The 27,946-nt window shown below is 52.6% G+C and overlaps 1 protein-coding gene across 3 annotated transcripts; it reads right to left on the bottom strand.

The window, feature by feature from the left end:
- Positions 1-37: 37 nt before the first annotated feature.
- On the bottom strand, positions 38-27,946 carry MXRA7 (matrix remodeling associated 7). 3 transcript variants are annotated; one of them, XM_065852278.2, is made up of 6 exons: positions 27,401-27,945; positions 20,839-20,934; positions 18,570-18,636; positions 14,535-14,634; positions 12,417-12,497; positions 4,546-6,308 (listed from the first exon to the last, which is right to left on the bottom strand). In XM_065852278.2, the coding sequence occupies exons 1-5, from the start codon at positions 27,824-27,826 to the stop codon at positions 12,464-12,466; spliced, it is 723 nt and encodes a 240-aa protein (XP_065708350.1). In that variant the 5' UTR covers positions 27,827-27,945; the 3' UTR covers positions 4,546-6,308; positions 12,417-12,463. The 3 variants fall into 3 exon arrangements, with proteins under 3 accessions (XP_065708347.1, XP_065708350.1, XP_065708348.1); XM_065852275.2 differs by lacking the exons at positions 4,546-6,308; positions 12,417-12,497 and adding an exon at positions 38-1,472 and having other exon boundaries at positions 27,401-27,946; XM_065852276.2 differs by lacking the exon at positions 12,417-12,497 and having other exon boundaries at positions 27,401-27,943.

Here is a 27,946-nt window from a genome sequence, read left to right as displayed (position 1 = left end):
GTAATTTTCAGACATTAAATTTAGATTAAGACATGACTTGGTAGTAAAAGCAGCTTGATCTCATAATAAATATGCCTTCACCTAAGTGGAAACAATTAGAAGATAAAATGATTCTTGAAAGTAAAACGGTACAGTGTTACAGAATATACAGTAGTGGAAAACAGCGACCAGGTAGTGGGATGTTTGATTTCTCAGACTCAAAATAGTTACACAAAATAAAGCAAACCTAATTTTTTAAGAGATCATTCCCTAAAACTGTGTCAGAAAATGTTGCCTCACTTTGTCAGCAGTTATTTAAACAGGGAAAATCTTTCCAGATAAAAAAGTATTTAACAGGATTTCATAGGTGAGAAAAATACATCAGAAGACATTCAGTTAAAATCAGGAATGCTCATGGATTTACTCTATCCAAAGCACCAAGAGCTGGGCAAAACTGTTGAAAATACTTGATAAATTCACAGAGCTTTCCTAGGTATGTCATTTCCCACATCATTTTTGTTTTAGAACAGGATGTGAATTGGGCACAACCATTCCTGTGAAAATGCCAGCCACTTTTCTTTACTTTTACCAGTGTCAAGGGGCAACGAGATGTTTGTTTCCAGGGTGAAGTCAGCTGCTGTTTCCTCAGGCGTGAAGATGCGCTCGGCAGGGTCAGCTGGAACCAGCTCGGATTTGTTGCAAGAAGCCAGCGTGAAGGAGGATGTAGTGCTCCTTCCAGGGAGGTGAGAGCGGCAGCTCCCCTCTAACCAGCACTTTAACACCTTGGCTTTGGCTCTTAGTTTTCTAGCGATAGGACTGGAAGCCCCTCTGCCCAGAGATGCTGTGCAGTCTCCATCCTCAGGGGTTTTAAAGACCCAACAGGCCCTGAGTAACCTGGCTTGGTCTCATAGCTGATGCTGCTTTGAGGAGGAGGTTGGACTACAGACCTCCTTAGGTCTCTTCTAATCTGAGTTATTCTATGATTCTATTGTTTTCAACCATTTTACATCTATCATCTTTGGCTTTCTTCAGATATCAAGCTGCTAAAGACTAGCTTTGAAAGTTCATTTTTATAAAGCACAACCAGAAAAAAAAGAGTGAGTTTTACTGTTTTGTATGACTGAGATATATGACCCAGTCAGAAAGAGGTAAAAATCTCTGTCTGAGATGAAAGTATCATGATAGCTCTTAAAGGAAAAATGATAAAAGGGTGAGAAATTACAAGTCTTTTGAAATATATATCACAGGCCTATATGTGTTTGCAAAACTAACTGGAACTGTAAAATAACTACCGAAACACCTTTATAGCACTACAGCCTCCAGTGTCCTGCATAAGGGCCAAGATGACTTTTGGGCATAGTCTCCACTGGCTGCGAGGTTATATATCATACAGTCTAAGCTGCTCCTTCATGTCTCCTTCAGACATCTCTCCAAATGTGTCACTTTTTTCCTTCATGAGCCTGAAGATGGCAGCCAGCTGCTCTCTCTGAACCCTGTCGAGAAGAAAAGGAGAGGTAGGAATAGCCAGTCCCCAGAAGGCACTTTGAGCAACAGCACCAAGGTCAAATAAAACATAAAGGCAAAGGCGAGTCACTTCACAAGCTTTACTGGCTGTGGGAAATCTGCCTGGGTGAGATAAGAAAGACAGAGCCCCTGCTTCTCCTTCCTCCACCTTCCCATCTATCCAACCATCCTGCACATCTCGCTGTGGTTCTTTAAATGTGGAAATAAACCAGACTGGTTTAACACGAGCTTTGGAGTTCCTTGGGAGTTATTTAGGCTCAAAGCTTCAAGACAACTTGACATGTGAAATTTCTTAAGACCAACATGTCCCAGTTTAGCAGACTCCATAATGAAACTGGATTAAGCTTCATCAGCACAGTGTCCTTTCATTCTGTAATGAGCTTATGTAGACACAGAGTAACTCAGGAATAACTATTGTATTTTAAATGCATACCCTAACTTAAAATAGAGACCAGACTACCAGTGTGGACATGACTTTAACCAGCCACTGGAAGATAAGAGCACAAACAGAAATTTGCTTTGATTTGAGAGTTCGTCTGCAATGTCAAATGATGAGACGGGTTCATGTGGCCAGTCCAGCACTGAGGGGATCCCTGTGTGGGCACCGGCTGACCAAGGACCATCGAGCTCAGATTTCCATCCCTAGAAAATCCCAGAGTAGATTATTAACTCCCTTCTGCCCATAACAGATGATATTCTGTTTTTTTCCCTAACCCGAAGCAGTTAACCATTGTTATATGTGCTGCAGCATTAAGATTGGTATCTGTCACAGGGCTTTATTTGGGGAAGCTTTATAGGAGGGATTATATTGGCCATATATCTACTGATCATCACCCAGAAGGGTGATCAGCACAGGAGTGTCATTTCTTCACAAGTAGCTCAAGAACTGATGCAACTGTCCACAAAATCCTCTTTTAGGGCAAACCGAATGTGCACCTTGGCTCCAGCCAGGACTGGCTGTGTGCTGGTACGTTCTTGTTGCCAGACTCCTGCCCGACTGGGATCAGATTGTAGCGTTGCCTCGCACACCTCACACCCCACTGTCCTGAGCGAGAGGAAAAGTTGTGGTGCTTTGTGGCTGTAACGAGGGAGAAAGTGTTTCTATTACTTCAAGGCTCATTTTGCCCCTACTTGACTGTGTGGCCAGAACTCAGCAACAGCCCAGCAGCTCAGAGCACAGATCTGCTGCAATCACAGCTCCTCCTGCTTGCTTAGCATCTTTAGATCTGCCCTAGGCTAGAAAGACAGACTCTGGCTTTTGCTTCCACATTGTCACCTTGTCAAGAGTCCTCTGTCCCCGTCACAGCCAGGCTTGTGTATAGGGCTTTAATACACTGTAATTAATCCATTTAAATGTGCACCATTCATTAACTTCCTGTGAGCCCTGGTGTGGACAATCTATTAGCTGTTCCAGTAACAGGAGGGGTAGAAATACCTATCGACAGGAAAAACCAGGACACAACCTTTTTGCTTGAAGGAAGAGACGACAGCATCAACACATCAGAAACAACCATGCCGCGAACATGATCAGTGGAAGGAGACAGGAACAAGCAGAGGAGCCTCTGCAGGCTGAGCTCCTGCCGAATGGGGCTCTCTCTGCATTTTCCCCTCTGCTGGACTAAGCCCCTGCAGAAGCAGGAGCAGAATGTCCTCTCAGCACCACTGCAGCAGGCAGGGCAGGAAAAAAATAGGCAGATCCTGGCAAAAGAAAGCTCATTTGCCAGTTCTTTTTTATTGCAATTAAAATGCAATTTGTCCTAAGGCCAAACGCATCCTGATAATGATGTGGGATCTTTCGGTTACGAAAGCTCTGGCCACAGGCTGTCAAGCGCCTGGGTTTGTCTGTCTCTTCTGTAATGTTCTGTGCTTACACGAATAGCATCCAGCCACCCTTTCCAGATGAGAGGAGGGGAAGCGCAGTCGTTAGCGATCAATATTTTATTTTAGATCACCGCCGGGCACCAGAGGGCACATTTCCAGTCTGGTGTGGAGAAATTCAATACAGAGCTTTGCATCACGTGTCTGAAATGCACACCAGCTGGGAGTGCTCCGCACAGGGCCGCATCCCTCACTCCTTATTCCACAGACATTAACGCTGCTGAAACCTTCAGCTCCCCAAAGGCCCCTTTCCTTGTCTCCAAACCTCCAAACTCAAGATCACAGACAACACTCACTCAAAATTTTTTTTAAGCGCAACATCAATGTGTTTTGGCTCTCCCCTCGACTTTAAACATCATGAGCGTGCATTTGAAAAACAGAAATAATAATAATAATAAACAAAGCTGTTACTGCTGTTCCTCCTCTGCGCTACATAATCTACAGCAAAGAGAGAGCAAAACAAAGATAAAGAGAGAAAAGTGCTTGGGAAGGAAGAGCAAGGCATCAAAAACATGAAGCTGATTTTAAAAAGGAGCTTCTCCTATCAAAGGTGACCTTGTAAAACAGCTTTATACTGTTCCAGGTTGTATTTTTTTATCGTTATTTCAGATCCAACCTACCCCATTCACAAGTAAAATCATTCTTTCTTCCCATCAGTGCTGTCCTCAAAACTACTTGGAATCAGGAGGTCAAACAGGATTTTACTTATTGCTGACAAAATAGATTAATTAAGGATTTTCAAAGCAGCCTAATTCTTCTTGATAGGCAATTGCATTTGCATACTTAACTCCCGTAGGCTCTTTTGCAGACATTTCAGGCCAATAATTCGATGATTAACCGGAGGTTTGGGGCAGTGAGCGTGTTCATGGCAGCTGAAACCCTGGGCAGTGCTCTGCACTGGGAATGTTGCTAATGACTCCGCAGCCAAACTCCACCAGGATCCTGCTGCAACACCCCATTGCTCCCACAGAAATAAGGGAAAATCACTGCCTTTCGCCACTGGTCTGACTCTATTGTTAAGGAAACCAGTGGAACCATTTAGGGGACAAAAGGCATAGGAGGGCAGAATGTACCTCTAACCTAAAATCCAGATTTTCAACACAAATCTCTTGAGGAAGATGTTACAAGCCGCTGGAGGCAGGGAGGACAAGGACAAAACAAACGAACTATTCAAAGATTTATTGGACCAAACAAAGGCAATTTTTACAGATTCAAGCCACTAGAATTACAGTCCTTTGTATAAGAGCCACCATCAGATACAAAACAAACAACCTAAACAAACAACCTAAACAAACAAAAGTAAAAAATACCCAGACAGCCATTTGAGTTGAAGAAATAGCTTGACTTGCTGCCACTAGCAAAAAATCTGGACTCAACTATAGACTTTGCTCGATGTACATATTGCCATGTAACTTAAACACAATGTATATAAGGCATTCTTTGCATAGTTGGGTGCTCGGGACACAGAGTCAGCCAGCCAGCACCGAGGGGAGACAGCGGCTGTACCAGTGGGACGTTGAAGCAGAGGGTCCAGATGTGCCTAAATTCTTATGCAAACCACCGAACACGCTTGCAGTTGTCGGCTGGGAAGGGACAGACCAGCCTCTTGTAAAGCTGAAGCCTCCTGCTGTTCTTTAAATGAGCCCTTTTATGAAGTGTTTGCCAACCCCAGGCGCTGGAAAGGACAACTGTGTACAAGGTTTCAAGTATTGTCTGCATAGGGATTAAAAAGGAAAAACAAAACAAAAGCAGCCTGTTGGGTTTCTGATATGTTTGCAGCATTAGCCAAGAGGCAGTTGTCCTGCAGTGAGAAACTTTGAAGGACACATCCCCAGCCAGCCTGGTGTTTTTACACCATCATTAGGGGACACAGGCCCTCTTCTCACCCTCCCAAACCAGCTGGGTTGGATTTGAAACCCGCTCTGGGTGAAGCAGGTATACGCACCCAGCCGGATTTGTCTTCTAGACGTGACAGAGCTGAGGAGCAATGCTGAGCTCTGGCTCCAGTGGACAAGCCACACAGCTAGCAAGAGAGGGCACTGCAACAGCAAGCAGGCAGTGGAATGGGGAGGGTGGTTCTTCCAGGACCCCCAAAATCTCATCCTGAGCCAGAGGGAACCCCTGATGCCATAGCTACCTTCTTGGGTCTCTCCTCTTGGGAATCAGAGTAGGGAAAAGTGAGAATCAGCCGAAGTGTGGTCTCCTAGACCTCCACCACAAGCAGTACAGCTAAACTATCAATCTTCATCACTTCTCAAGTCTTCTGTCTACCTACGGAATCGGCTCTCTGCCAAAATCACTACAGAAGCAAGATTTGAGTCAGTCCAGCTACCATCTGCCATCCCTCTCTTGAACCCCACTTTGTCCCTCCAACCCTCAGAATAAAGCAGCATTGTGCAACATTTGGAATCATAGGCAGTTCCCACCCCCCAGCAATGAAGAGGAGTTTGGCCCCAGGAAGAAACAACTGGATAATCTGGTATAAGGTCCAGGCTGGTCTGGGGGAAGAGCTATGGTTCGCCCATCTCAATAAAATAACAACACAGATTTCTTGGCAGGCCTAATACATGGTAATGAACACAACTAATAGACTTGCTGTAGATTTAGTGTCCAATTTGGGTTCTGTTTGGGGGAGAGGGAGGAAGGTTCATCTCCTAGGGCATCCCAGTCCCCCAAACACAACTCATGTCACTGCTTGGGCCCAGCCCCAGTCCATGGAGCCACACAACAGGATCTCCTCTAACTTGGTATCACAGAAGTTTTTGAAGAACTCAACTTCAGACCGAGAGGGGATCCCAAGTTTTGAGGGTTTATGCATTTCTCTTATGGGAGTGTTTGGTTGGTTTTGGTATTTCTCTCAAGCCTTTAAGGATGCCAAGGGATGCCTTTAGGAGGAGGCTAGGGACAACTTCATATAGTCTTCAGTTCTGCAAAGAGAAACAAGGAGAGAGAGAAATCATTTCAGTCATTTCACCCCTCAGGTTGGTTCATTATTAACCACATCAATGACCAGGAGGAAAACAGTGTGTGTGTTGGGGACGACAACTTCCCACCTCAGGGCAGAACAAGCTGCTATTTGCAGACCTCATGCCTCTGAGGAAGAGGCACTTTGCTTCATCAACTGCAGCAGGATAGTTGAAACTCAATCAGAGGTGTAAATCCTCTCGTCTGGAGCCAAGTCGAAGTTATAGCCTTCCTGACCCACTGATGAGAGCTGAAGAAGCCCAACTAATTGGAAGCCTTCGTTAGCTCCAGGGGTTGTTGCCTCACTGTCCTGGGCAGCTGGCAACCTTGTCCAGCCCAGATTCTTCCTCCCACCTGCAGCCAGATGAGGACCAAGCACTGGTTTCGCAGGGCAGTGTGCCTGAACAGCTTAACCTTTCTCAATCTTCCTACAGATGTGTCTGTTCAAGGGAAGGAGGCAAAAAACCCCAAGACTCTCTGCAGCTCATGGGGCTTCCTTTTCATGGGAAGTCCTCCCAATGTCCCAGGAAAGGAGGGTGAGATGATCAGATGTGTTTTATGGTTGGGAACATCTAGGCATTCCCTGAGTTCTTGCAGCATGTGGTTAGCAGAGCCAAGGCTAAAAAAATGGTCCCTTGTTCTCAGCTTGAACCTCTGTCCTTATTGCCCCAGCATCTCTCTTGGCCCAATGGGGCACACTGAACAGTGGGCTGGGCAGCTGCCCATGGACACAGAGACCTGCACTAAGGTAGAGGGAAGTTACACCACACTTACAAACACACACAGATGTGCCCCAGCCTAATTCCTCCCAAATTCAACAGGGTTCACTGTCCGTAACACCTGAACCCCATTTGAAAGTCCCCTACTCCTGCTGGCCACAGCACAAAGGCAAGTCACAGCCTCATCTCTGCCTCGCTCTTCTGCAAAAGGCTGCAGCTTCTCCAGCAGCCCCATGAGTGCAGCCGGCGACCCGGATCCCAGACGGGAGATGGAGGGTGAAGCATGACGTGGGACCAGGGTTACTCAAGTAACTCAGTGCCAGCCCATTAGGACAAAGGAAAGAAACTCTCTGGAGTGGATAATCGCTCTGCAGGATCCGCAGCGCTGAGGATCGGATCATCCCGCTCAAGTCACGCAAGCGTAATCAGATTTTATGCGTGAGGGCATAAGCTCGTTGCCACGGGGGCCCAGAAGGAGAGGTCCCTGCCAGCATGGCACAGGTGGAGCAGGAGGGATGGAAGATGTCAGGGAGGGCGGACAAGGCTCAGTTGCAGCCGGCAGCTCCTCACAGGGATACTCACCTCCAGGACAGGGCCAAGCAGACAGCTGGGGTGACAAAATCTTAAACCAAGCATGAACTTACTGGAGGATGCTCATCAGATCCATGTGCATGACAGGGATATGCTTTTCTGCTTCTGGAGCAAGCTGTGAGAGGGATTAGATCAAAGAGCACGTGGCAGTCCGTCACTGGGGACACTGGGACCGTGTAACCCCCTCAGGCTAAGAAGCTCTGGCATTGCTGCCATGGAGCCTGAATGATTTCATTAGCTTGGGACGGAGGCTGAGAGCTGTGAGCCACTGCTTATCTTTGGCTCTTCCCTCCTTTCCATTCGCCTTGGAGGATGAAATCAGCCTGGTCAGCCTGCATTCCCCCAGCAGCACATTAATCAAACCAGATTAGGCTCTTCTTTTGCTGGAAGCTCATATCCTCTCTTCAGATATAGATTATCCAAATATCTCTGCTCTGGGCCCAGCGGAGGGCCAGGTCAGTGGATAGGACGATTTGTCAGTGGAACATAGTTCTGTGCAAGGAACAACCAGAGAACAAGGAGCTCTGATAAAGGCAGGTCCCAGCTTGTGAGGGAGGCTCAGGTACTGAAGGTCTCAAAAGATCATGATTCTCCTGAAGCATGGAAAGTGGGTGTCCTGATGGCCTCGGAAGCACTACCCTCTCTCCAACTCAGCCATGGCACTGGCACAAGGGCACAGGCTGCACACCTTTGAGAGCAGGCAGCATCCCGGCACTGTCTACCCCTCACACACACAAAACCCACAGCAGGAGATCAGGACATCCTGTAGCCCACCCATAGACTATAGCTTTCCAAAGGAGTCCTGAGCCACTCCAAGCAGATCCTGGAGCATCTTGCTGTAATCACCTCTGGTAATTGCATGTGCCATTTTCAGGAACAGTTTCACTCAGAAAGCTGATTTTCAAAAGCGTGAAGCATTTCCAGCTTCTTCCCCTGGCAGAGGCTTCTTGGGAACATCAGTCCTCTGCTCTGCAATCCTGGCAAGGAGCGCAGATAGCAATCTGGCTCCAGACAAGTCCCATCAGCACCGCTTTGCATTTCTCTACCCTTGGGACAGCTGCCATCTCATTTCTGGTAGCAGCCGTAACTCAGTCTTGCCCAGACTGGGGTATTGCAGGGAGCACACAAGAAGGACATACTAAATCTAAGTTTTCCTGGTGGTGCCAAAAGAGTGGGCCAGCTGCTTTGGCCAGGAGGTAAAACACAGAGAGAGGACTTAAGTGCAGAACAGGGAGACACAGTCAGTGCATAGAACAAGAGAAGAGTGGGAGAGTGAGAGGTACCAGGGGGAGCTTCTGTCAACACAAATCCAAAATTCCTCCTGTGGGACAGAAAAGATGAAAGATGCACACAACCTTGGGGAATACCTGCTGCTCCTCAGGAACCCCGGGAAGCAGCCAAGGCTGCCAGAGCCTGCGGGACCAGAGAGCACAAGCCCCATCACCTCTAGAATAGAGACCAGTGAGGAGTCAGTGCGGCTGGGAACTGTGTCACCCCCAAACTGACCTTGCTCACTGCTGTTTAAAGACAGATGCCTCCCACATTTCCCATCCACAGCACAAACAGCCAAAAAGGCCAGAGCAGAGTCAGGAAGGTGGTTCCAGATCACAATCACCTCCTTCAGCCATGTGTCCATCCCTTGCAACACTCCTGACCCCCCCAGCCAACGCCGCAGCAGAGGGGAAAGCCGTGGATGGGCCAGTCTGCACATTCCTCCATCGCTCTCTGTTCGTGCTCCAGCTCTCTGTCTACCATTTGACACCCAGCCTGGCGTGATGCCCCAATTCCCCACAGCCCTCGGTGTCCCCTGGCTGCCAGGAGCCACAGAAGAGGCAGAGTCAGGCTCCTGGGGGTTAGCGGATAAAGAACGGCAAGCTGCCCATGCCGCACGGGATTAAGCAGAAGCAGAGGAAGACAAGTTGTGAGCGCTGGGTGAGTGAGACACAGAGAAGCAGCCACAAGCTGGGACAATTCAGGACCTGAGCCAAAAGAAAAAAAAGCCTGGGGGCTCAAAGCGGAATCACTGCCTGGTCTGAAACCTCATCCCAGGCAGCGGCAGAGACTCACACCCTGCAAAAGGCTATGGGGGAACCTGCAAAAGTTTCCTCTCTGGGACGGGAGAGGAGATAGGGAAGAGGCTTCCTGGCCTCCCTGTCCCCTAGGACTTCCAAGGGAGGCATCCTGAGTTGCTCAGCTTTTAAAGCTGCTGGGGACTCATGACTCAATCAGATGCTCTATAAATAGGGCCAGAGCTTAACTCCACTGACATCTCACAGGACATTTACCCTGGGGATTTGGTGGAGTCAGGGAACAGCACTGGGCCACCAGCAGACTCCCTCCTCATGCCAATGGAGTCTGGCACCTGCAGAATGAGCATCAGAGCAGGAGGAGCTCAACAGGAACCCCCAAACACACAACACCCGTTTCCTACAAGAGGCAGGCGGGAAGCAAACATGCCTCCTGCGCTGGGTGTTTTGTGGCTGAAGCAGCCTTGCCCACGGTGGCTGCCATCCCCATGGCTGGTGGCCGCAGTGAAGCAGCAACCAGCCTGACCTGCAGTCCCACAGCCGCAGGCTCTGTGGTCCCTTGCTGCTGCTCCTCCTCCCTCAGCCCAGGACGACTATCGTGCTGCAGAAGATGAAAAGCAAACAAACAATAAAAGCTCAAAGAAAGCCCAAACTTACCAGCTTCCCTCATCCATAAGAAGCACCATGCTGGACAGGACAGCAAAGCCACTGGTTGGGGTGGAGGTTAGCAGAAGAGAAGGGAGGAGACAGAGGCCCAGATCTCATGCTGTGAAGAGTAGGGAGCAAGCAAGCAAGCCAGGGCTACATGGTGGCAATGCAGGGGGTGGACAGGGACAGATGATGCCGATGGGAGCTCTCCTGAAATGCAACTTCCCTGGCCCCATCCACCCACTTGTTTTTGGAGGACCAGTAGTGGAGATGTTTGAAATAAGTCAAGGTCTGTCAACACGGTCATTAAACCCCTGCAGCTGCTTCCTGCCCTTGTGTGTTCCATGGTTGTCGTCATGAGCATTGTTTCATTCAAAACTGAGCTTCAGCATGGTTCTCCCTCAAACCACAGCTGCATTCCTGCTTTGATCCAAGATAGGTCCCTCCTCTCTGCCATTCCCTAAAGCCAGGAGATGAGAGAAGAGGATTGGGAAGCAGGAGGAGAATTTGCTCCTGGAATGGGTCACCTGGCTGTGGGAACTGAGCCCACCAGCCAAGGAAACTGAGAAGCCATCTCTACCTTCTTCTCAGTCCTACAGACTTGGCCATGACCTGCTCTGCCTCATGAAACTGAATGCAGAGTCCCAAGGCAGTTGTTTCTCCTGACTGTTCTATCATTTGTCTTGAGTGGAGCCTTGTTGCAGCTGTCAATGATCACCACAGTCCTGAGCATACTCCTTTCTAACTGCAAAAAACCCCAACTAACCTCTTTCAACCTCAAGAGAGGTTCAAAAAGCAGCTGGCAGAGACCATTTCAATCCATCCACGCGAGTCAGGCCCTGAAGGCACACTGGGGAGCATTCCTCCTCTTCCCTCATCTGCCCGAGGCACGCAGCCAGGACAGAAACATCTAACAGCCCTTGCGGGCTCTGCCTCGTGCCTACACTACTCATCCCTATCTGAGTGGGGCCAAGCTGCACCGCCACAAGTCCTATTTCTCAGCCTGAACTAGTGCTTTGCACTGTGGCAGCTGCAGCAGGCAACCAACAGCCAAACGCCTCAGGTGAAGAAGAGAAGGATCTGGGAACTATGCTGTGCTGGCTTGACTAAGGGTTGCATCCTTCCCCTGCACTCTTCCCCTTCCTGCCCAGACTATTGTTCTACCCCAGGGGTGCAAACACCATGTGCTTCTGTTCTGGAAGTCCTGGTGACCTACCAGGTGTGATCGAGGACAGCAGATGTGTTTGCCACCTAGACTTACTGTCCTTCTCCCTCACCGAGAAGTCCCTTTATTTTTTAAGACTGAAGTAACCAGGAAGTTGCATCACTCAGTAAAGGTCACATTCCTTCCCCTTTTAGTCCAGATTTAGCACCGGTTTGAAGCCGCAGGACTCCAGTGAATACTAGGCAAGCCAACCACAACTTCTGGAGCGATGCAGGTTAGAGAAGAAGTGGGGTTTTGGTTAAATAAACCAGTCTACTGCCTGCCCATCCTTTCCTGTCTGAAGTCTTGTAGCTCTCTAAAGTCAGGGGTCCCCAAATTAAGCCTCATGGACTACTGATCACCACAACAAGTAGCCTGAAAAGGGTCTGGGGGACCCACTTGCATTTTTGGGGATGTTGTTCACAACCCATTTCACACAGGAATATCTTGGGAAAACTGCAGGGTTGACAGGGCTAAAAACAAAGACTAAGCCACTTAGCCTTGGCTACACACCTTAGAACTAACTACCCACTCACTCAGCAGCCCTAATTTTCCAAATCATGGAACAGAAGTGGTCATGGGATGTCCAGCTTCAGGCATCCAAGAGGGAAGAGGAGAGCATCCAGATGTGAGAGCCCCCGTTCTCCCTGGAGCACTCATGGAAGGTGAGATGGAGGCAGAGGGGAGGGAACTCATTAATCTGTTACGAGGAGGGAAGGGGGAGGGCGGTGGGGAGGGAGGTGGGACAGGCAGTCAACTGCAGCTCAGGAACAAACCCTCCCCCAGAAAACGAGACCAAAAAGCAAAGAAAAACCAAAATAAAAACACATTAGCAGATGTTATCAGTGGTACCACTACTTCTAAGAAACAGCGTGTCCTTACCAAAAAGATTTGCAAGAATGTTTGTGGCCGAGGACCTAAGGTACTCGCTACAGAGATGTGAGATCAGAGGTCAGCTCAATCCTGCAACATAAAGGTGGCAAAACCTGGGTCACAGCAGCTCGGCAGCACAGTTGAGGTGCACGGAGGTGGGGAGAGGGATGGGATGGCTGAGGGAGAAGGATGCAGGACTGGGCTGAGCCGCTGCGTTCAGCTCACCCGGGCGCTTACCTGGCAGCAGCCCAGCCCTTACAGCACCTGCGAGGCTGAAATGAAAAGCTGCTGATGCCGCAGTGGAGATTTGGGGGTGGGGGAAGAGTAAGCCAGCAACAAAGCAAGACAAAAAATATTCACAAAGCTGCCTTAAAGTAATTAACAAGACAAATATGGAAGAGAAGAAAAAAAAGGAGCAGTAGGAAAAACACATATTCTGGTAGCTCTCAGTGTGGAAAGGTGCAGAGAGCCTCCAAGGGACCCCAAGGCACTGTCTGTCCGTCCAAGGGGCACTATCCATCAGTGCTAGGACTGCTCCAAACAGATGTGAGCAGCAATACCCAAGAGATCCCACATGCCCAGGAAAGGTCCACCACACCCTGGAGCTGGTTCTGCTGTCCCAAGCACAAAACCCCCATCCCACTGCTGTCTGCAGGCAATGTCCTCTCAGCATCCCCAGGCCAGGTGACAGCAGGAGCATTCATTGCCACCAAAGAACCAGCCCTACAGGACTCCTGGCCCTGAAAACCAGAACAGTGATTGCTCAGCTGGTTTGGATGGAGCTGCTGGTACACAGGGTTTGAATTTGTCTCCTCCAAGTAGATTTTTGCATCGGTGCTTAGCAGGATTCTGAAAAGCAATTCTCACTGAGCCTCACAGGTTTCACTTGCATTCACTCAGTTCATTTCACAAACACTCTCCCTAAGTGAAAAATCACACTAACAGACCTGCTTAGTGTGTTACAGGTTGTGGGCTTTAGGCAGATAAATGCATAACAAAATAAAGAAAGAAAATAACATTTTCCTGATGCAATTAGTGCAGAATCAGCCCAGTGCCAGAGGAAACCAGAGGTCATCTCCATCGCTGATCCCTCAGCCCTTGCAGATCTTTGCTCCTAGCAGTGCTATAATGCAGGTGAACCCCAAGAGCTGAGGACAACTGGGAGCCCAGAAGCCAGGGGAGAAAAAGAAGATATCTCATCAAGAAAGCTGGGTTTGATGTGGAGAGAACGGCTGCAGGTTGGGCTAGTGAAGGCACCTGCATGGAGTCCAAGTGTCCCCCAGAACCAGAGCGAGGAGATGGCAGCGAGGGCAGGTCTCTGGGTTTATGCTGCGTACTGCAGGGCCCTGCTGATGCCATGGAGACAAAGCCTGGCCAGCCCAGCCGCCAGCAACCTGGAGAGGCTGCCCGGAGGCCTCGAGGCCAGGTTTGCCAGCAGGATCATACCTGATTGGCTTTGGATAGGGCTTTGCAGCTCGAGGTGGAAGGTTGGGTTTGATTTCCCTTGTCTAGGCTGGGAAATCTTGAGCTAGAAAGGCTCTTCCTTTCTTCAGACAGTGCTCAAGTTCAGGAGAAATCTTTAGCAAGAAGTGTGAGGTGGACAATTCTCCTTCTCTACCGAGCCAACATCTTGGCAAAGCCCCACCATGACTTACAGCTGAGGAGCCAGCCCTTGGTATGGACATTCCGAGTCTTAGCCCTGTCACAGTGAACTCTAAAGCTCCACGCTCACTTGCTTTGCCCATGCCCTCGGTTTGGAGGCCATCCACAGGGTAAACAGAGGCAAAGTAGCTAGAGATTAGGTCCTCAACAGATGTAAATCAATGTGGTACTAATGGGATCAGGGGAACTACACCAGCTCACATCAGCTGGGAAATCTGGTCTAAGCATCGAGAGAAGGAGCTTGAACAGCTTCAGAATATACAGGGCCACAGTGTCTTCATCTCTTAAATCTGTGTGACTTTATTTGTTCTCAAAGTTTTCCTGGATGGGAGAGGTCTAGACCATGGTGCAATGAGATGTTGAGCTACCATGGTAGTTTGGGGATAGAGACGTCTGAACACAGCCAGGTTGCTTGGAGAGGATGCCAACCAGGCGGCCTTGGGCAAGAAGAAAAAGGAAACTCACCTTTGTTCTTCCTCGAGTTCTTCTTTGGTCATCATTGACTTGTACTGGTTTCCCCTCAGCTTTCCAGGACTGTATTTAAAAGAGAACGTCTCATCTGCAGCTGCAGAGACAAAGAGGAGCAAGAGATTGTATGAGCCAGAGACCTCCCGAGAGCAATGACCAACAGCAGTGGGCTCATTCCCTCGAGCTTCTCACTGATCCCTGCTCTCACACGCACCCTAAATGGTACGGCCAGCCCAAAAGATACTTCTGCAATCAGTCTCCAGAAAGCCTGGGCAGTGTTGGAGAAGCTGTGTGGATTGTGGTGGAGAGCCAAGGTGTCGCTGGCCAGAGGAGAGCAGGAACCCCGGCACTGGAGACAGCAAGCACTGCCGGGAGCGAGCAGCCCTGCTTGGAAGCAGATACCAGTAAATCCTACAGCACAGGAACCATATGCTAACGCTCTCTTTGGATTCCAAGCCTTGCACGCCCATCTTGGCTTATCAAGACATGCTAATCCTGCCCTGATTAGCATTTTCTGCTTCTCCTCTCCAGACTTGCATTCCTCCTCTCTCCGTCTCCTGGTCCAGGGGCCCTTTCCCACCCTTAAGACTCATGGATGGTGGCACAAGCAGAGCTGTCCTGGCCATGCAGCTCAGCAGCGTTCTTGCAGCCCTTGGCAAAGCTTGTGAAAAAGGGAGATGCCACCCTGCAAATCCCGGGGCTGCAAACAAAGCCAAGCCAAGAGAGCCCAGAAGCACCAACACAGCTGGGTCCACGTCCCTCTGTCACCAGCCAACAGACCTAAAGAGGAGACTGAAGTCTCCTTCTCCAGGCCTGGGTGCTCTCCTACCCAGCTCATCAACCTCAGCCATGTGCTAATTAGAGCACCGAAGCTCAGGGACTCTGAGCCAAAGCCGATCCTTTTCCAATCGGATTTTGTTCGAGCACTATTTGCTTTTTAAAAACCTCTCCCCTGCTTTATCTTCCTACAGATGGGAGAAAACAACAGGAGTGGAGGTCAATCCAAAGGGCAGCCCTGGAAGAATGGCTGTGTTGGGTAGTTGCTTTTACTGGTTATCTGTGGGCTGTTTATCTGGGAGCCTTTATCTCCCAAGGACTGCAGGACTCAGCTGCCTCACATTGAACCATCTAGCATTGCTGTTTCCACCCATCCTAAGAGCCCTGGGGATCCTTCTAAGGGGATCACAAAAATAAGATGTTATGGCCCTGAAAAACTGCACATTATCCACAAATCAAATAGCCAGGATGATACCTCCCAGCACCAGCAAGACCCCAAGAGCAGGGAAACTCTGTCTTTCATGGCAGGAGAGAAAGCCCCAGCTTGTACAGAATCTATTCCACATCTCCAGCCACCTAGGAAGCCCCTTCCCATTCTCTCCACTGCTACTGCAGGCACCGCATCCATGACAGACTCTCTTCCTCCACCTGCCCTAATGAAAAACACCCCACAGCTCATCTCCTCCCTTTCTTGTACCCAGAAAGATTCAGCATCAGCAGCTTCCCCTAATTTTCCGGTCAATACTCCCCTTATGGATCTTCTCCCCCTGTCCACGGTCAACTGCTTGATTTAGCAATTTCTCCAACCCGTGCACTCAGCTGCTGCCAGGGCTCTCACAGACCTTGGGGACCCCCACGCAAAAGGCAAGTCAGGGCCTCATTTTACAGATTGGAAAACTTGAGATCTCAAAAAAACAAGTTGCACAAGGCTGCACAGGCAGGTACGGGACTGAGCGTGCCGACCGCTGCAAGGTCACTGCCACCACCGTACGGAGTGTGCCCGGAGCGATGCTGGTGGGCTGGGAGCTGAAAAGAAACCGCCTCCATGCAGATATCCACATTTTCTCCCTTGTTCTCTACCTTTCTGCATCCCTGATCTCGGGGATCTTCCCCGGGAAGTCCTGCTGGATTACTGCGCAGTTATTGATCCAAAGCGTTTCTCTAATCCCGAAATGCCATCGGGGCTCCCGGGGGAACAACAAAGCAAATCCTTTCCCTGGCATCTTCACACGTGTCCGAACACAAGCACCCCCATGCTCCTATCCTGCAGCGCCAAACATTCAGCTTGGCTGTATCCCACTTCCCTCAGTGGGAAAACCCTCCGAGCTGGCAGATAATCAAGTCTGTCCAGCTGGAAACAAACAGTAATGCCACAGCTTATCAGCCCTTTGGGTGGCTGTAAAAGTGCATGGAAAGAAAATTCAGCTGGCTGCTGCTTTGGGAGATATTAGGAGAAAGAGGGTGTAACATCCTGTTTCTTACCCAGTGCAGAGCAGGAGCCGCTTCGTTACCTTTGTATAGCTTGCCTGATTTCAAGGATAATTAAGATCATTTCCCTTACGTGGTTTTCTGCTAAGTAAATTGAGATTTGGGATTTTGCCTGTCCCAAAAAGGGCTGTTTAATTGCCACCCTGCCAGAAAAGAATAAGGGAAGAGGGAGGTGAGGAGGCTACACATCTCCCTGCCTACGTGTTGTTGTTAAGAAGGAGCCAGCGTGCAGCTTTGGAAACCACTAGATGTTTTCCGAGCTCAGGAACTTTCTTTGCAGACTGAAAACAAAACTTCAGGAAACACACAGAGAAGGGGAGGCCGGGTTTTCGCGTGGACTACAGAAATATGAGGTGACCTACTTACTCAGAGCCTCTGTGAGTTCATATTAAAGAAAACATTTGTCTTTCATCTCTCTGTCCTGGCATTGCCAGCACTGTGACCCTGGGCTGGCAGGGTGAGAGCAGCCCCTCGAGCAAACCTCTGCTCTGAAATGCTTGTTCTGTGCACACAGCAAATACCTGCTGCCTCCCTCCCAGCTCCCCCAAACCAGGAGAAGCTGCCCTGGTGGCTTTGGCCACTGTCCCAGGCTGGTGACAGACTGTCTGCACAATCCCCACCTGCCCGAGGTGAATCTCTGCCTGTGGGTTTGCTGGGCAGTGGTCCAGCAGCTTGAGTTGGACTGAGATGGCAAAGGAAGGAGGAAAGTTTCTCCCCAGCAAAGCCAGGGCGCTGCCGCTATTCCCAGCTGCACGCTGCTCGCCTCTTCACCATCAGGTTGAGCCAGGACTTCACCTGTTATAAAACACCTCAGAAATGGTGTGAACAATTCAGGAGAGGAGTTGGTGGTTGTCTGCAGGAGGTGCTTAAGGAGGATGCTGGACCAGCCACAACCCAGGGCCAGGGACCATCAACACCTGATGGTGAGCCACAGCCGCTTTGGGGTGGTGCACAACAGTGCTGGAATATCCCTGAAACAGGGCTGAGCTCAAGGATGCAGGACCTAGCAGAGCAGCCTTACTGAGCACCCATATGTCAGGATATGTCCATCATTTCTCAAACCAGGTTCTGCAATCTCACACGGTAACATCCCCAATCAACAGTGCTGCAAGGAAGCCTAACGGGGTGCTAGAAGCATCTTTTGGGAGCCCTGTCTCCGAAGGCGCTTCCCCCACCATGTAGGCATGGCACCAGGATTAAAATTTGATTCTCTGTGGCATTAGGCGTAATCCTCCCGAGCCAAGGGATTGCCACACAGCGCCTTAAAAAGGGCAAGCGGAAACTGGGGCAGGGCAGGGGCAACACCCCAAGCTCTCCTGCTGCCCACAGCCACCCCGGGCAGGGGCTCCTGGGGACACCCCAACATCCCGGGGGCTGCTCAGGAGAGCAGAGTCCCCTTCAGACACACACTCTTGCTTGGCACCATCTGTTTCATTGTCTTATGAGCACAGCAGTTGTCACCCCAGTTAGTCAATTAATCATTTTCCAATCAACTAATTGGCTAATCAGTTAAACACGGCTCTGACTAAAGCCCCTGGAGATTGTCCTGGATGTGAGGAAGGAGCTTTTGGGGCAGCTTCATGACAAACCTACCCCATGACAAACAGCCCAAGGGCAGCTTGGGGAGCAAACAGAGGCTGCTGTCAGGTTAGGAATCCCCTTTGTATTTCAGTAGGAATCTCCTCTGCATTTTTAAGAGGAAGGAGCCCATCCCCAAGCACTCTCAAACCCATCCCTATGCTCGCCGCAGGCTTGCTAGACACTCACCATCCTCATCCTCATCCTCTGGCTCTTTCACCATCAGCTTCTCGTTTTCTGAGTCTGGATCTTCTTCCTGGAGGAGTTAAAAATGAAGCAGCTGTGAGGAGAAGGTGCTGTGCTAAACCACCTGTGTTTGGCCATGGCACCAGAGCCCACAGGAGCTGGTGAGGCAAGGGCTGGGTACCCTTCTCTGCCTTCTTCACAGAACAAGCCAAAAAGATGCTCACTAACGAGCGAGGTTCATTAACTCACTTTCTTCTTGCTTGTCTATGGGAGGGATTTGGCCTTGCTTACTGTAGTCCCACCAAACTCTATGAACTGCAAGTACCTCCTCATAATCGAGGGAATATTAAGATTTTTAAGAAGTTCCTGCTAACCTGGCATCCCCAGGCAGAGTCTTGTGCCTGAGCACCCTCCTGGGCTGGCATCCCCCATGCCCCCCACCCAGCCTGGGGTTGTGCAAGGAATCCAGCCATGAGCGAGGGGACTTCTGTGTGCCCCAGGCCAGGCCCGGATGGACTGTCCCAGCACGAGGAGGTGGGTCCCCAGCAAAAGCCACCGTGTAGCCACAGGCCAAGCCAAGCACTCGCCAGCCAGGACCGGTGGTGGAAGCCAGTGCTCGGGCGATCGTGCTGGGACCCTCAGGAGCCTCCCCATCCTCATGCCTGGCAGCAACCCCAAGAAACACCCCTGGCTCCTGTGCACAGGCCCCCAGCCCCTTGTTGCTCCAAGACCCACCTGCCCACACACACTGCAGTGGCACAGCTGATCTCTGCAGCACAGGCAAGAACAGCAATTAAACAGCACTTTTTTTGTTGTTTTTTTTAAATGCAAAGCAATTTTAGACATTTTTGGGGTTGCCTCCTACAAGTTACAACAAGCTTTATCAAGCCCAGATTCCTTCCCTTTGTGGTACACACAGTGTTCCAGCTCTGGAGATAGGGCAGGGACACACGGCAATGCCTCAGTGGACATGCCCTCCTCCCACAAAATGCAGCATCCAGCACTCCGGCTGCAAACCTCCCTGAGCTGAGCCTGGAGCTCAACAGCACCCTGGAGCACCCATTTTCCTGCATCCTCCCCAGTCCTGTGCATCCGATTCGAAGCGATGGGCCTGGTGTACAAAGATTGGGGAAGGAGCGTGGAGGGAGCCTGGCAAGCTGCCATGCTGTTGAGCACATGGGAAAAGTGGGGGTGAAGGAGACCCCAGGGAAATGACAGTCTGAGCGGGACCCTGCACAGATCGGAGGCTTTGCAACGCCCAGCTTTAGATAAACTGCTGGAGCGTGGTATGCAGCCCTGACCAGAACTAGGTTAGTTTGTCATCGGTGAGGAATGTGCATTATTCAGAGCCATTTGGCTTCTTCTCGCCACCCTGCTCTTGGGCTCCCCAGAAGGACATGCCAGTGAGACCCCCCCGCCCCCTGAAGCCACTGCTATTTTGGGCCACAATTCCAAACATGGGCACTTCCCGATGGACACACAGGCGTTCCCTGGGGATGGTTGGGAGCGGGGCAGCACCCAAAGGAGCAGCTTCAGGGTGGGGGGGGTCAGCTACAAACCCCAGGATAGCGGTTCCTCATCACATCTGTCTCTCCTTATGAGCTGGGATGCCCTCGGGGAGACCCAGCCCTTCAGGACCTGGCACAAAAAGGCATATTTTAGCTTGCTCCCTGCCCAGGCATTAGGTACTGAAAATTTCTGGGCATTTAACAGTGGAAGCAAATAGGAAATTTAGGTGCCAAACCTTCAAGGAAGGAAAATATTTATGCTCCAACCCAGAAGAAGAAACATGGAGAGTGAGCAGCTGGGGATGCCAGGCTGTGAGGCGGCAGCGTTGTGCACGGCCGTGCTGGGAACCCCCCACTCGCTGCAGCCCAACATGTTTCTGCTTGGGTGACTCAGAGGCAGATTCCAGCATCTCCCTCCCCTGTGCCGCAGCCCCAGCCTCAATGGCCCTGTCTGTCCTCCCTGGCACCTGCAGCCATCGCTGTGCCACCCCCAGAGCCACCCCAGGCTGCCTTGGCGTGACCCCAATCCCCAGCAGGAGCCAGGGGTGGCTCCCTGCACATCCAAGTGGCACACTTACACCTGGAGAACTGGTTCTCTCCATTTTAAATGGGCCAAACCATTAAAAACCCAACCAATCTCCCACCCTGGTGAGTGTAGTGGACAGGCTTTCCCCATCCACAGCCACTGCTCCCCCAGGACGATGTGCCACCTCTGCAGGGTCACCAGCACACGGTTCATTGCGCCACCTCCCCGTCCCACGCACCTCTGCTTTGCTGGGAAGCTCAGCCTGGCCAACTCCATCCTCTGCTGGTCCCGTGTGCCCAGGGCTGGACCCAGATGAGGCACCCACAGTTGGTATCTGCAAAGAGGGAGAAGCTTTGAGCACAAACGCCCCCGAGGCCAACCAACCAGTCCCGGCAGCATCAGCACATATGGATAAATCTCCAGCTGGGGCCGGGAGCCCCAGAACCAGAGCTCACGCTTCCTCCCATCCATGTGCCAAGCCCTGGCGCAGCTGCTGGTATGAGGAACACCAGAGACCTCCAGTGCCGAGCCCTGGAGCCAGGGTTTGGCGCTCAGGAGCTGCCTTTGGTGGCAGCCCCAGCCCACAGGACAGGGACCCTGGCAAGGACAGGCTGAGAGAGTTGGGGTGTTCAGCCTGGAGAAGAGAAGGCTCCAGAGAGACCTTATTGTACCTTTCAGTGCTTAAAAGGGGCCGATAAGAAAGACGGGGACAGACTTTTTAGCAGGGCCTGTTGTGATAGGACATGGGGTGATGGTTTTAATTTAAAGGAGGGGAGATTCAGGCTGAATATGAGGAAGACATTTTTTTACAATGAGGGTGGTGAAACACTGTCCCAGGTTGACCAGAGAGGTGGTGGATGAACCATCCCCGGAGACATCCTAGGCCAGGCTGGACGGGGCTCTGAGCAACCTGAGCTGGTGAAGATGTCCCTGCTCATGGCAGGGGTTGGACTGAGTGAGCTTGGAAGGTCTCTGCAACCCAAACCATCCTGTGATTCTAAGGAGCCGTCGGTGAGGAGGAACAGCTTGGCCAGCGCCAGGCTTTGCTGATGGAGCAGATCAGGGCTGGCAGGAGGGGAGAGGAGAGAAAGGACACGGTATGCTCAGTTTGTAAACACTCGCGGGGGCTGCTCTGCCAGCTGCCTTCTCCATCACCAGGTAATACCCCCTTGAAACCCCATCCCTGCACTGCAGTCCCAGAGCTGGGGCTTCCCTGTGCTCTCAGCCCCATGTCGGCTTGGAAAGCCAAATGATCTTGACCCCCATGCAAAGCTTTCCTTCCCCTGCCCTCTCCAGCCCAAACACGTCTCAGCTGAACCTTTTTCCTCTGTGCCAGGAGAGCAGCCATGGAGGAGCATATGCGTGGGCAGGGAGCAGGGACATCATGTCCATCGGCCTTGCAGCAAAATACCAGCGCTGGGCTGGGAGCAACCTCCAGGCTGGCTTGAAAAACAGTCGGGAGGGACAAAACTCTCACTCCGAGCCTGACTGTATCCACAGCTCCTGCCAGCTGGGAAAGAGGGGGGCTGTTTCGAGTGGTGGTGAGCAAGGGAAGCATGGACCAGGGCAGCAGGAGCTGCTGGAGAAGCAGGGACACAAGTGCTCTGACCACCAGCCCATGAGCCAGCATCTCTGCACAGTTAAATGCTGACCAAGAAAGCCTCCCAACAGAAAGAAAAAAAGGGCAACAACAAGCACTGCAGGGAGACTACGCACATCGTTACCCGGGAGCATCTGGAGACTTGACATGAGCCGCCCAGCGCAGCTGCTCCGGCAAACAAAGATCGCATTGCCACCGGCATCGCAACAGGACGTGTTCGGCAGCAGCTGCCTTGCCCCGAGGCCACACGGGGACGGGAACGTGCCCTGTACTCCCTGCCAGCTCCTGTTCGTGGGCGGGATGGACCCAGCCCATTCCTCAGCACATCCCATGCCCGCTTGCACCCGAATCGTACCTCTGCACAGCTCACCAGGGGCTCTGCAGAGCCCAGGAACCAACCACCGCAGGGTTAAAACCCAACAAGTCATGTACCTTAAATAACAATGCAGCAATACATCTGTCTTGGCTTTTGGCAGCGCTTGGCTTTAGAGCTGAAGCATTTGTTGGATCATCAGAAAGAAGCTTTTGCCCTTTAGCTTCCGCGGCCAACAAACGAGACGCCCGCGCGAGGCTGACTGCGGCAGCGGGGGCTTCGGGCCAGCGCGGGGCGAGGACACAGACCTCCAGAGACGTTTTGGGCATGGGCAGCACTGACCACAGATGGACCCAAGTCACTCAGGAGAGGATGGTTCAGAGGCAGGAGCTTCGTGTTGTCCCCCCAAAACCTCCCTTGTAGCTCTGCCACCGTGCGAGCCCCTTCCCAGCCCTATGGGAGACAGAGGCCAGGCTCCCCATCACAACATCGTCTGGTTTTCAGCTCATTTCTGACCACTTCCTCCCACTTCCTCCATCCCCGGCACAAACAGTCTCGGTTTCCCTTCTCAGAATAGGCACGAGGAGGTTGCGGGGCTGGTGTGTTCCTCCCCCTGTCATAGGGACAGCCCTGGTGTCAGTGGGCAGGATGGGGACACACGAGTGCCCCACTCCAGCTCTGGGAAAAGGGAAGATCCCAGGCTGCAAAGCTGGGGGAGAAAATTATCTTGGATTAAACTCCTGGGCCCTCCGCGTTGCCATTTATGGCTGCACTTTCTGCTCCAAGCCTGATGCAAGACATTGCAAGAGGGAAAGAAAGCAGACAAGAGACAGACGGCCACAAAGAGAAAAGCCAGGAGGAAAAGGGGAAGGAAGAAGTCTTATAAAAAAAAAAAAAAAGAATAAATAACAATGTCGGTCAGAGTGTAGCAAAGCAAAGCAGCTGCGATGTCGGCAGCTCCCTTTCACCCCAGCGCCGCAGCTCCCCATCCTCTCGGCAGCCAGAGAAGCAGCTGCTACAGAACAAGAGCAGTTTTCCTGCCCCAGGCAATGGTCCTGCCAGCCCCGGGGTGACAGCAGGGGACACTCCCACCAGTCCCCCGTCACTGCTGTGGGTAAAGACAGGAAGCCAGAGCCCCCCCAAAACTCCACGAACATCCAGCCCCCTGTGAGAGCTCAAGCAGTGCCAGGTCTGATGAGCAAAGTGCTGGCACATCCCACGGGAGCACGAGGAGGCTTGGCTCAGCAGCACCCATCCCTGGAGGCACCATCAGCACCCCCAGCATTGCACCCACATGGCTCCTGTGGTGCTCCCGCCTTGTCCTCCAGCCTCAGGCAAGCAAACACCACAGGCACCAAGCCCAGGACACCTCTTCCTGCCGCAGATGGCCCAGATGGCATCCTTGGGCAGGAAGCACAGGCTGCCCTCACCTCCAAGCCTCACCCAGCAGCCATGCACATGGGGGGCACTTCTGAAGGCAAAGAGCCCTCGTTGCCTCTGCTCCAGCAGCACCCTGGCTCTGGGCAGGCTCCTGGGGCCATATCCAGCCCAGAAAGGACTGGGCAGCTGCCCCACCTCCCGTTCCTGCTGGAGGGGACACGATGTAAAGGCATCGACTCAATCATGTCCCACACTGTGCCCCAGTGCCAGCCCCATGCTCCAACCCCACGCTGGGATGCAGGGGAGGGACACATGCACGTCCTGCCTTGCCTCCCAGTTTGCAGACGCAGCAAGAGACAATGCACTTGTTATCAGCACAGACCGCACTGGGTGAGAGCCGGGCCACATCCGAGTGGTTACAGGTCTGGCAGTGCCCGTGACTCTGCCAAGGCTGTGACAAGCTGTGACACATCCCCATGTCCCTCCCCACCATGCTGCAGGACACAGAGCTCCTGCCCCAGCCCTGTGGCAGTGCAGAGGCAGCCTGCACACCTGCCAATTAAAGCCAGATTAATTACCCACCCTCTCCGCTGCGGCACAGCGAAGCAGGCAGGGCGTACTAGAGGGTGAGAGGCTGACTTCTTATATTTAAAGCGAGTCTCTGCTGAGAGCTGGGTGGTTTGCACTTCTGCTGTCTGATGTGTCCAGGGGTGCTGGGAGCCCCCAGGAAGGCACAGATGGGGACGAGAGGGACAGGGGAAAGGTGCTGGGAGCTCTGCAGAACAGGCAGGTGACACCCTCTTAGTGCCTTTGCTGTCAGGGTGACAGCACAGCGCATTGTCCTGGACAGACAGGCTTGGCAGGACTTTCCCTGGCCAGGGCGGGCTGGGCACCTCCAAGTGCAAGGCCCCTCCTTGCTGGATGACCCCCAGAGCTGTCCCCTCTCTCCCCACTGTCACCCACTTGACCCTGCTCTCTCTGAAGCCACCAGCTGTGGTTAACTCTTGGCAAACCAGCCAGGCAGAGCCTGGCACTGCCCTGTCCCCATCTCCAGAGCAGCTTGGCCAGGATAGAACCCAGCAGCAGCTCTGCACTACCATTAAAACACTTGTCCTGCCACTGCCATTTCCACAACAGAAACAGTCATTAGAGAGTTGATGTTTGCTGACCGTTTCTTGCAAGAACAAGACTCAGCAGCCCCAGCGATGCTGCAGTTCCCACCCAAGAGCTTTTTGTTAGGGGATCGCTTTGACAGCGCTGCCTTGTCCGTTAACAAGATGAGGATGGGATGAGAACAGACAGCGACACACTAATTAACTTTTTTGCAGTGATGAGAGCCACTACCGGCAGTTAACAGAAACAAAGACTCCTGGACTCTTCTTCCTGCTCATTTACTAACCGTGGGCACAATGCTGAAACGGTTTGTTCTGAAGCCTCAATCCACACGGATTTTAGCACATGACGGGACTGCCCCAGCTCAGGGTGCTCAGCAGATGCGGGTTTGCAGGGGTTGGGAGAAGAAAAGGAAGGCAGCAGTGAGGAGCACATCTCCGGCCATCAAACCCACGCTCCCCAAGCAGGTTCATCCATCAGCATATTGGTCAAGTGGTTAATGGCTGCAGTGAATCTGAACCAGCCTGGTGCAGTGCATGCTGAGCAAACAGGAGGGAAAAGAAGGGGGAAAAAAATATAAAAAAGGAAAGCAAGCTCTCTGAGTGCCGAGCACAGGCCTCTGCTTGCTGATTTGCTGATGTACCCATTCAACTAAGCAGCCCCGAGCCTGCAGCAGCCCCAACGCTGCCGTGAACCCGCAGCTGAGTGTCTGGGAGCCTCATCTGCTGAGTCACATCGGGGCTGCAGCCTCAGCCCGGCCAGGATGGGTTTGATGTGGCTCATTTCCACCCGCAGCCGCCTGCAAAGCACACGCTGCTCTGCCCAAGGCCAGTCCCATCCCCGCCTGTATCATCTGCTGGGCTCTGGCCTAAGCAGCACTGGAGGAGGAGGAAAAAGCAACTTTGAGGATATTTGCAGGGAGCAAAACCAGGAAACTCAGGTGCTGCACTGCATCAGAGAGCGCTGGGTGCACCCCAGACACCACAGCAGCTCTGGCTGGGTGGCTGGCTTTGCTGCTGAGCTAGCCCAGTCAGCTAATGGCAGCCCAGGGGCTCTCCAGCTTAACAAAGATCCTGGTACTCAAAGTCACCAATAAATCACATGGCAAAGGGACAGATGTGGTGTCCAGGATGCTGGGATGAGGGAAGGGGCTGCTCGAGAGCCATATCCGTGGCCAAGGGGTGCTGGGAAGGGGAGAGAGAGAGCTCTGAGGCTCAGAAACTACGCGGGGAGGTGAGGAGGCGCACAGGGAGGCAGAGCCACGTCCCAGCCCCAAGAGCGGCTCAGGGCTCACCCCTGCGCCTTGCAGAGCATCACGGTAAGGAGGAGGGTACACAACGCCCTGGGACTTGCCCAAGGCCATCCAGTGAGTCAGTGGCGATGCTTTCCAAGGCGAGGGCTGTCTGCATACTGCCCAGCAGCCTGGATACGGTCGCTGAGGATTACAAATACTGCTAATAATAGGCAGCAGGCGCCTGGGTCCCAGGCCTGCGCTCCCCAGCCGAAACGTGCTGCCTGCACACAGGCGACGCATCACTCCTGAATTTCTGAGCCACCCCAGTACTCACTTCCCCCCACTGGGACAAGGGGCTGGTGCAGGAGAAAGCAACCAATGCAGGGAGGTCATGCATCTCAGGTTGTCACCGAGACACATCTGAGCCGGGTAAGAGAAGAGCAAGCTCTTTCCGTGGACACTGGGTCGCTCTTTTATTTTTAAACAAGATCCGGTGCTGGAGGAGGATTTACCAGGCATTTATAGGCACCGCTGTCCCCCCCTTGCCCCCTCCCAGTTCAACCAGGGGTCAGACCTTGGAGCCAGCGTCCTGCTGGGGTTGGGAGGGAGGGGGAAGCCAGTCCCTTCCCCTGGGGCAGGCAAGGACAGCCGGCCAGGGACAGCTGAGGGAACCCTGCGCTGGCAAGGGGACAGTTTGCGGCAATTGACAGAAAGAGGATGCAGACAGAAAGAAAAAACACACGCACAACACCCTCAGTACCTGGATGAGCTCTTGGGAAAAGGAAAAGGCTCCGAGGGGCCGGATGTGCAAACAGGAGAGGCTCACACAAACCAACACTTTATTCTCTTAAATCTTCACTGTCTTGATTATTTTTAACAGTATTCCTTAGAGAGTGGTGGCGGGAAAAAGCCCAAAACACGCCCCCCACTGATGCTACGCTGGGGGACAACGGGCTTGTCCCCAACCGATGGCAAACCCCGGCTTTTGCCGGGACCTCTCTTCTTTTAGAGGAAAACCCGACCGCTGCGCTCCTGCCCGGCCACCAGCTCCTCCCGCGGGGACGAAGGCAGCCGGGAAAGGACACGGGGGGAAGCAGGAGACACCAGGGGCGGGGACCCCAGCGGCCCCGGGGAGAGGCTCCGCAGGGAGCCGGCCTTACCTTGCTCTCCGCATCCTCCCGGTGCACGGGCTCCCGGGGCTCGGCGGGCGGCTGCCGGGGGATGATGCTCTCGGCCGCCGCGGGGCTGGGCTCGGCCGCGGGGCCCGGCTCCGCCGCCTCCTCCCGCTGCTCAACAGCCGCCTCCTTCTTCTTCTCTTCCTCCTCGCCCGCTCCGACCTCCTCTACCGGCAACCGGCCCCTCTCGTCCTCCGACCCTTCGGCCGGTCCCGCTCCCTCCGGCGCCGCTTCGCCCCCGGAGCCGGGGCCGCCCTCCCGGGCCGGCTCAGCCGCCGCCGGCTCCCGGGGCCGCTCCACCGGCCGCTCCCCCTCGCCTCTTCGCAGCCTCACGAAGACAGAGGCGAGGACGATGGCCAGGACGGTGAAGAGCAGCGGGACGACCAGGTACCAGTCCACGGCCACGTCCATCCTGCCCGGCTGCTGGAGCCCGCCCGACCCGACTGCGCGGCCGCGGAGGGTGCGCGGCCAGCGGCGGGGCTGGGCAGGCTCTCAGCCGGCTTTACCCGGCGTCATCTGCCCGGGCCCTGC

Source organism: Patagioenas fasciata, chromosome 18 (genome assembly GCF_037038585.1).
Source record: "Patagioenas fasciata isolate bPatFas1 chromosome 18, bPatFas1.hap1, whole genome shotgun sequence".
Taxonomy (NCBI): Eukaryota; Metazoa; Chordata; class Aves; order Columbiformes; family Columbidae; genus Patagioenas; species Patagioenas fasciata.
Note: the sequence above shows the minus strand (reverse complement) of the source record. Positions and strands in the feature narration are given on the sequence as shown.